This window comes from Eurosta solidaginis, chromosome 1, assembly GCF_040869045.1.
Source record: "Eurosta solidaginis isolate ZX-2024a chromosome 1, ASM4086904v1, whole genome shotgun sequence".
In the NCBI taxonomy this organism is placed as follows: domain Eukaryota; kingdom Metazoa; phylum Arthropoda; class Insecta; order Diptera; family Tephritidae; genus Eurosta; species Eurosta solidaginis.
Window position 1 is genome coordinate 3,251,455 of NC_090319.1, and position 10,276 is coordinate 3,261,730.

Below are 10,276 nucleotides of genomic sequence, written 5' to 3' on the forward strand. Positions count from 1 at the left end.
CAACTCAATGCACGTCCTTGCATACCTTTAGGCGTACGCTACTTTCACCACGATTATTTTAGACTTTCAGGCATATGCGAATTTCTCCACGATTTTCAGCTGTGCAAATTAAGTAGCTGACAAGCGAGGTGGAATTCTCTTGTTATGATGCGAGGTGGAATTCTGTTGTTTTCGCCAGTGTTGTCAGCGAAAATTCCAGTAATTCTCTTAAATCTTGCTATTTTGAACAAATAAACAAAGATAAGAATTTTCACTTAGGAATTACTTAAATTACTAATCAAAGTTGCAATTGCCTTTCTGTAGGCAGTACTACAAAATTGAAAATAAAAGGATGATAAAAAAATTTTAAGGACTACCTTTATATAAATGGACAAAAAAATAGAAAGCAATTTTTCCTTTAATACATAGTCTTGTTGAATTTTGACTAAAAACTAACAATAGAACTTGTAAAAGAATTTTGGGATTTAAAATTATAAAGGTGTTTAAATTTTAAATTTAAATAAAATTAGTTAATCCCAAGTACATGGTTTGTCTTAAATTGAAAGACTGCGCTCTCCACCTTTATAGTTTTAAGTCCCAAAATTCTTTTACAAGAGCTATTTTTAAAGTCTTTAGTCAAAATTGAACAAGACTATGTCTGTATTAAAGGAAAAATTGCCTTCTATTTTTTGGTCCATTTATATGAAGGTAGTACTTAAAATTTTTTTATCATCTTTTTATTATATCTACATACAGCTAAAATATTTCCTACTATGAATAACCTTTAGAAATGCGCAAAATTTTCACTCCCGTTCTTACCATCACTTATGTTTGCCAAACTTTATTCTGTTGTATTTAAGCAGCGGACTCAGTTGCGTACAAATATATATTCTCAAAGTATTGAAGCTATTTAAGTGTTCAAAGCTTTTAGTTAACACATTTGATGTCATTTTGCTCGTTCAACATATCAAGAAAAAGGAAGCTTCAAACTTTTTAATAAGTAGCAAATGCATATATTTTATCTCAACATATATATGTATGTACATATGGTAACAGTGTGGGCGTTGTAAACACGTGTGATAATAAACCAAAAACAGAAATTTTTTTTTCCCTTCAAATATTAGTTACTACACGTACGAATTGATACGTTGATATACATATATGCGTATATGTATGAGTACAAATGTATTTGTATTCGCTTTTCGTCTTCAACTCACATGCGTTTCTACATGCAAATCGTCGCAAGCTTGCCAGAAGTATGAATGTGCCAAAATGAAAATATTGGGAAATCGAGTTTCAAAGTTTATTGCTTCCTTAAAATTAGAAGTACTAGTTTTTAACGTAAAAATGTATCAATAAATTATACTCACAATATGCTCTTTCAACTGAGATACCTATTTTGCTCGCATCGCTTTTATTCTCCGAGATTTAGCACATTCATTTTCCTCACACAACAAAAGTTTTAAGAACTGATATAAATTTTTGTTAACACAGCTATACAAAAAAATGCTAAGTAGTCGGATCACGTAATGCTGCTCATGTTTTCTGTGCCTTTTTATGCGCTGAGTGCGAATGCACCATAAGAATTGGCCCAACTGATTATGCTATGGCCTTCATTTCAAAAGACGTAAAAAAATTCCTGCACGCCAATTCCATTGGCGGATTCGGGTTCAGGGCATTACAATACTTGGGAAAACATCTGCGGCTATAACTAATAGAAAGTATGTAAATTGAAAAAGTTACACATTAAATTAAATATCATATATGTGTTTTTATCTAAGTTATTATTGCAAACTTAGAACTAGTTCTCATTTTCGGAATAAGAATCTTCTGAAATGTTGAGTTCGGGTAAAGCGTCACGAACCTCACTGTTGCCCTTTAGTTTTTTGTAAAAAGAATGATATTCTCTTAGTTTAACCAGTTTTTCGCACATTTCTATTAGTTTTTCCTCGGCGATAGGCAACGGTATCGAATAAACCGGTTTGCTTTCAATTAAACAACGACGAACAACATTTTTTTAATTATTATAGAAGTATTTAAATATTTCAAATAATTCAAAGTATTAGTAAATATGAGTACGAATGTGTGCAATTCTTACTTTTTTTCCAAAAATTGTTGAGCCATATCTACGAATATGTCTTACAAACATGAAGAGCACTACTTTGTTGCCAGCCAGAAACATGAATGTGCCCCATTTATTTTTCTGGCCCAACTTTATGTGATTGAATTATACATTCATGAAAACGGCATTGCAAATTATTGAGGTTTCCATGTAAGTTAGGAACCTGTCGATTTAAGTAGAACCTAAAGAATTTAACGGGTAATCCAACGAAGCTTCTAACGCAAAATCGGAAAATGTGCAAATGCATGCTTCTGGTTAGCGGGTGACGAAATATCTTTGAACATTCGTTGGCAATCGAACTAATAAGTGTAGTGCTAGTGTACATTAATTTATTTCTAGTTTTTAAAAAAAAAACAATGTGGCATTGGTGCAAAACAATTTTAAAGATATTAAAAATACTAAGAATTCAGCAAATCTTTTTTTTTTTGTAATGCGCGTGTTTGAATGTACCAACATTTGTTGTTACCTTTACTTAACAACACACCAACATTAAATATTGTAAGGAAGCAAGACCACACGTGATGAGAAAAATCTTTGTTACGAAGGAAATAAGACTTTAAAACTTTACCTGAAAAAAGATTTATGTGGATTTAACTATAAATTCGTATTACAACTGCCATTAACAAGTTTTCATTACACACGTTCCTTTTTAAAATAAAGTTTGCTGCTATACGTTCAGTTTCAAAATAACAATCAATACAAAACTACAAAAAGTTCAAATATTTTGCAGCAATATTACCAATCAAGCATGGCTACTTAAACATATTTATATTGTTAAATGCAAACGAACCATTTAGTTCAAATGTAACAAAGTCAATGTAGGTAAATATTGTATGAGTAATTTCATTCAATTATCTACTACATAGACACAATGGAGAGGTACACCGCTGCGTATGAGCAACAAATCGCGCACAGCTTTCAATGTATTCGCAAGCACATGCGGCTCAATTCTTTTGTAAGCGAGATACGAAAGAGCAAGTGGCAGGATACTGAGAATATAAAAAGCATGAACGAAATTGCCTTGAACCAGAGAAAATCCTACCTTCGCGTTGATCTAACGAACCGTTGTGGCTGGCTAAAGTTCGGGTTTCGCTGCAGTTATCTTATATATTATTTCTAATTGCTGCTTTTTTGTGCAGGTCGCTTTTGCGCTCTTATTTGGAATCCAAATCTATAAATAAAGTTTTGGTTGTAAAAATTCGTGTTATTAGCGAGCTTTGTGCATTATTGGTCGTAGTGCTTTTGTAAAGCTATATTTTATTAAAATAATTTGTTAAAAATAAACGATTCTGAGCACACAAAGAAATCTATTTTTACTATGGCACTATTGTGAATATTTGATTAGAACTAACACTGCATTACCGGCAGTTGTTAACATTCGCCAGATGGCAGCGCAAGTGCATGTAAGTGTTTATTGATAGATGATTGATTGATAAAACTGCTGATTTCTGTTGATATTTGATATGAGATTTTTGTATTTTGTTGCGCAAGATGCGTACGGGTCCGGCTAGTCATTATATAATATAACATAATAAGATTATCGTACCAAGTATTTAGTGTAAAATATTCGTATATTGGTGTAAAAAATCCAAAACTAGCATGCGTTTGTACGGGACAGTTCCAGTAGATCATGGTTATAAATTCTTGTGAACTTGGTGGACTCTCAAAGGGACTTATGCTCTTTGAAAAAAAGTGTATTACAAGAAAAAACATATCATAAGTAATATTTATTTCAGAAAAATGCAAAGCACAACAAATAAATTGTTTGTACGGGACACCTGGCAAAATCAGTATTTAAATTTTGATTTCCTCATCTCCTATCAGGAAACTCTATGTTTGGGTTATCTTAAACACTGTTCATGCTTAAGTTACTGGACTGGGAATTGGCATATTCCGGGCACTATATTCATCAATTACGGAGTAAAACAAAGTTTTTCTCATTCGTCCGTAAAATTCAGTGCTTAAATTTCCGATTTTTTACACATTATGCTAAAAACTAACGATTTTATCAATAATAGTGCGAATCAAATCCGAAAATTCGGGGAGTAAAAAAAGTAGTAAAGGTACTCAAGGGCACCGGATTCAAACTCGTCAAATTACTATTCAAGACTTTGGGGAGTGTTTTGATACTACAACAAACTCATCATAAAATGGTAGACTTAGTCAACTGCTCTATTGTAAACTACGACTGATTTAGAAAATGTGTACAGACATAAGTGTACATAAAATCCTTAAAGTTTACGAATTGTTGAAACTCGAAGTGATTTTACACCATTGCTACAAAAGAATTTCACTCATATAAAACGTTTATTTTTTTAGTAATCTTCATGCACGTACCTACGTTGTACTATGAAATCTTTTCAGAGCTTTATGATGGAATTCGTACATTTTTGTTAAATGTTTACCATACAAACGTTGCTAGTTTTTATCCTTTGGCTAACGAGGGTAATTTGGTTGCTGATCCAAGCGACTAAGAATGTCTCTTAGTTATTTAGAATAAATTTTGTGATATCCAAAAGCTCCTGTGTGCCATTTTCTCTCCAGGGCACTTTTTGATGCTTATGGATAGGAAGGAGATTTCTTTCTAAATACTATTAAAAACAAAAACAACCAAGTTAAAAAAAAAATTGGCATACAATACCCTAACAGCTGATCATATTTACATATATCATTGGTTTAGATAAAGAGGCGAAAAAACTAAAACTTGCTGTGAACAAGGACAAGGCGAAGTACTTGCCGTCATCAAAGAAAAAATCAACACAGGCATGCATTGGTAGTAGGGGTTTACGCCGATCTCTTTATCGGCGGCGGCGGCGTAGGCTCTATTATTTACCGGCGTACGCCGTTGTTTTACTTTAAAAAGTTTGATTTTTCTATTTAAAAAATAATAATATTTAGGAAAGGTTTTATTTGTATGTATTTAAGGAAATCAACGTTTAGACCATTTCGGAAAGATCCGGGGTTTTTGCCTCAAAACTAGCAGATCGTTCAAAAATTTTCAGGAGTAGCTCTATGCGGAGGGATTGTCCCTCATTCACTTACTCCAGGGAGGCTTCGAACCTGGCGCCGGTCTTTGGAATTGGTACTGCTGCGTCTGCTGAGAAGAAATATAGATAGATGGTCACACTTTCTACAAATTCTACTTGCTACAAATTCTCGATGATTAAGAGCTACAATTCCCGATGTGCGAACAGTAGCAATCCTGACCCCCAGTCGCTACGACGCCTCCTGACCCTCACACCATATGCCAGCACATTCATTTCTAAGGAGTGTTTATGCCCCTAGAACCTACTCAAGAATTTTACACCACTGATTTCGCTTATTCTTTCAGATAATCGCAATATAAAATTTTTAAAAAAATCGGCACCTTTTTTGGGTATTTTTCTTTTTTTAACACCTTGAGGACAATTTGAAAACATGTTCGCTTTGGGTCATTTTATTTGAATTCATTGTTCATTATTAATTTTTTTAAAAAATGCAAAGTATAAATTTAAATATAAATTTATAATATAACTTTTTTTTTAGTGTTTTGTTTTAATAACTTGCTGAATTGGGTGATGTAAAGTCCGTGTTAAGCTGACATCGAAAGCGCCTGTTATTTTAAATAAATTTTGAACAGTTACAAAGAGTTAAATTTCGCAACTAGTTTCTTATAACTGTGATGCACATCCGTTGATACCACCTTCGACCATATCCGACCATTTTCGACATGAACAATAAATGGCATAAACCGCCTTAAACGAGTAGAAAATACTGTAACGCGCCGTACGCCGCCGCCTCGCCTATATTTTTGACATTCGGCGGCGGCGGCGTGCGAAAAACGACTAAAATCGGCGACGGCGGCGGCATTCATCGGCGTCGTATATCTCTAATTGGTAGCCACGCCACTTTTGATCGGTGAAAGTTGTATAATGTGAAGGAACTAGGAACCATAACTCCAAGAAAAATGTTAGCCTAGAAATCCAATGAAGAATCATTCTGCATTGTCCTGAAGTATAGTTCCAAATCAATTACAACGTCGATAATATAGAATTTCTATTGGTGTATTCGGGAGAAAAATTTTGGAAAGACTTATTATGATCTTATATGTAAGATTAGCAGCATCGATGGAGTTTAATTATGGTTATACAAACAAAATCGCAATGCCTTCGCTGCCTGAAAAGGCATTAATATCGCCACCCGTGTTTGGAAGCAAAAGAAGGGAGACATCCACTGAGGAAAATTTAAATTTCCTTGGTGCTCCCAATTGACTTAGGTGGATTTTATGGTGATGGTGGTCTTTTTGAAGACAGAAGCAGTCACAGATTTTTTACACTCTACTGGAAAACAAGAAGCTATGGAGCAGTGGTTAAATATATATGTAAGAGCTTGTAGAATACATGGAAGCACCAGCCTCTCCTTTGGTATCGGAGTCAATGCACATAAAGTATTGGAGGACTCCTTTTTCTTGACCTACGCTAAGTTCTAATTCATTTCCCGTAGCAACTTTTCTTTCTAATCAATGAGCAAATGCATCGGTTAACGTAATCAAATCGTTCCCATTACACATCGGTACCATATTTACCCAGGTTTTGAAAAATTATAGTTCTCAAGTTGATATCTAACATCTTTTTATGGTTCTCAAATTTATATCCATCATATTTCTTCCAAACGCTTTAGTTGCAGCACTTCGTAAACTTAAATATTCAAATGAATAACTTTAAAATATAACGAAGTTTTAGGCAGAAATATTTTATGCTATTTTTTTTTTTTTTTTTAAATAAAGTCTACAATTTCTGAAGGAAGAAATATCAATATATACATGACGTTATAAACAAATTATATAAGCTTTATATTTTTTATTTTCACTGAAAAACTGCATTATTCGAATTTTGCATTGGACTCATATTAAAAAATGTCCTTTCTGTGGAGGAAAATTCCGTGAAATTAGAAAATAAGGGATAAGGAAAATCTTATATATTTGGTTAGGCTACCGTTAATGGTAAAAGCGGGCTTTTCATAAGGTGAAGGAACCACTGTTAAAATCTAGAATTTCAAGGTCAATTTTAAAGTAAATTGGAATCATATTAAAACGTAAGTATACCGATAAACGAAACTGAGTTTGCAGGTATACCTAGTCTTCGTTAAGTTAAAGTACTTAGGCCCGGGTTTTCAGTACAAGTTCAACTCAGTTGTCAGTTAGGCTACGCTTAAACTTATTCTGCAGTTTTTCAGTCTACTTTAACTGAAGTTTAAGCTGAGCTTAAGCGGCCGATCTGGCGGAGTTAAACTCTAGTTAACCTATCAGTTATTTGCATTTGCAAGCATTTGGGCTTGAGTAGTATTAGAGTTTATGTTGATAACTAGCATACCTCTAAAGTCTCAAGGTCGAAACAGTGGCTCATCTTGAGAATGATAGTGTAATCAGTGAATAAAAGTGAATACTACGGCTTAAACAATCAGCAAAAGCGGGAATTTTTTATACAGCGAAAACTGGCTTAACCAACCACTGAAAAACCGAGCCTTACGTATGGATTTTAAAATATAGTAGTTATTCTATATTTTTGGCACACTAACCATATTTTCCACCACAAATACATACATATGTATATGCAAATGAGTGTACAAATACAATTGCGTTTGTGTCCATCAATAAAAATTCAATCAAATTTAAGTGCATAACTTCAACGTATTTGCAATTGTTGTTGGATTGACTGCCTGTCAAAACAGCGGTTATCATATTTGATAAATTTGTTTCATCATATTGGAGCTTAATAAAAGCATAAATAGTAGTAAAAAAATGTATGAAAGTACGGCAATCCGTTTCAAATTGTAGAAATAGTCAGTTGTGTTTTTTAATCAACTTATAGACCTTAGTCCAACAGTTTTAAGCGGCAATGGCAAATATAAGTACGAACGTAATTGGCTATTTGCACAGGAAAATTTTATTATTTACGGCTTGCTGCTGATTTGGAAGCTACAAATTATGAAAAGACATCAAAAAGCGAACGGATTTTTATTTGTTTGTTCTATTTCGTAGTGGGCGCAATGAACAGAAATATGTTTGTGCCTTTTCTCTTAATTGTATGCTTTTATTGAGTACACTTTATTTTCATTCAATTAACTTTGCTTATCTGTTTTTATTTTTTCGTACCAAAGTATTTAAAGCTTAGCTGCGTAAATATATTCTTACAAAATTACAGTATCCAAGTATACAATAAATATTTTTATATCATGGCAGATGATTGTATCTAAAAATTAATTTCATTTACTTTTTTTATTTTCATATTCACAGGATGAGTTCTTACCCGATAAACGTAACAAACCGTCATTGTCAATTGTGAATCCTTTGGACGTATTGCGGCAGCGATTGTTGTTGGAAATTGCACGAAGACAAATGAAAGAAAACACAAGACAGGTAAATGAGGCTTACATTTTTGAATTTTTTTTTGCCCACCCTAATGTGCTTTGCTTACCTGAAATATTGCCAGTACTCTTACAAATTGGAATATTGCTGCAGCTACTATTCACGCTTATATATACATACATAGGTGCATACCTACGTACATATTTGGATTAACTATTTACATTGACAAATGAGTTAGCCCAAAAGGGACGCCTATCAATAAAGCGACGAAAGCGTTGAATCAGAAATATTTTCCAAAGGAATCACATTACGAATATGGAACAAAAATTCCAGCCGACTCATTTTCGCTCCCTACCTTAGATACATTCCCTAGGATACCATGAATTTACCCGACTACGGTCACTCAGATATTTGCGTCTTTAAATCAATTTGGGAGTGTACCGAAAGGAAAGATTCTTCCAAAATTTACTTTTGAGGGCTCTGCAGTTAATAAACAATAATTTCCGAGTCTTTCGGCGCGGAAGCCTGAAAAGAAATATTTAAATATATTTTTACTTACATATTTTTTTGTATATGTAAATGCGAAACGCAAACTGATAGCAGTCTGCACCGGTCATTGGGCAGTAGGTAGACCTCAGAGGTTTATCTGTGATAACAATCCCGAATATTCTTAATTTTATCAACAACTCTGGCTGGTTGTAATACATTGACGTAACATTCCGTAGGTTTTTAGACGAGTTACGTGGCATCAAAACGGCTTTAAATAGCTACTTGGGCGACCAGGGTCGCAGCCATTTCACCTACCTACCTACCTAATGCGAATAAGTACATACAAAACATAAGCGAATGCACATATTCAAGTACATATACGCAATTTTTCAGCAGTACGCTTGTCAATATTGATGGCTGTCAGCACCATAGCACTTACATATGTATGTACATACATACATACATCCGACACAATATGCGAATATCTTGATAAATTGATTTATCAGCTTGTTATCAATGTCATTTCACATTTACTTTGATGAAAGTGTTAAAACATTGATATATAAATGAATATATGAATACATAGCCTACAAATATTTTACACACACGCATATATGTACATTAAAGTGGTGCAAAGTTAAGTTTATTTTCGGAGACTCCGAGAATAATTTTTTTTTTTTTTTTTTTTTTTGTGACACCCAATACATACTAAAACTGGTCCGAGTTGAAACGGTTCAAACTACCCTTTGAAAGGTAGGTGTAGTTCTTACAATCTTAGGCTAACAAAGTTACTCCTATCATTAAAAAGAGATGCCTGTAGACTCATGACGGGTATTCGGGTTGGAGGGGGAAACGATCGAGCACGTTTTGTGCTCGTTCCCTTCGCTTCCCAGGCTAAGACTCCAGCTATTAGGAGTGATACAGCTGTCAGACGACTCATTCAGCTTATGTAAGGTACTCGTGGACAGGTCAGTTGAACCTGACCTAACCTAACCTTTGAAAAATTTAAAATACTTAAATCTGAAATCTAAGTACTGTGTAACCGTCCCCAACCGGCACAAAAAATTATTTGTGACCTTGCTTTAACCTTTGCTTGAAAGTGCGAACCTCGAAAAAGTTTAAATAGATAGGGTAAATTAAATTTTTTGCACTCGATCCCAGATTCTGAAAGCATGGTTAAATTGAAGCCTACGCAGTGTTGAAAAAATTTGCAAGAGTGAATGATTGGGGTTTCAAGGCCTGCACGCTCAAACTACATACTTAATCGATATTTATTAAACTCTCCAAATACATATATCAAGCTCGATATATGGCTATAGTGTCATCTAGGAAGCATAAAA

At 33.9% G+C, this 10,276-nt stretch overlaps 1 protein-coding gene across 1 annotated transcript in view; it reads left to right on the top strand.

Annotated features, from left to right (window-relative positions):
• Positions 1-10,276, top strand: part of Dh44 (diuretic hormone 44) — a 45,425-nt gene that overhangs the window by 32,444 nt on the left and 2,705 nt on the right. The window contains exon 3 of the mRNA XM_067763839.1: positions 8,376-8,498. Coding sequence (XP_067619940.1) covers positions 8,376-8,498 — 123 coding nt within the window. The remainder of the gene's footprint in view (positions 1-8,375; positions 8,499-10,276) is intronic.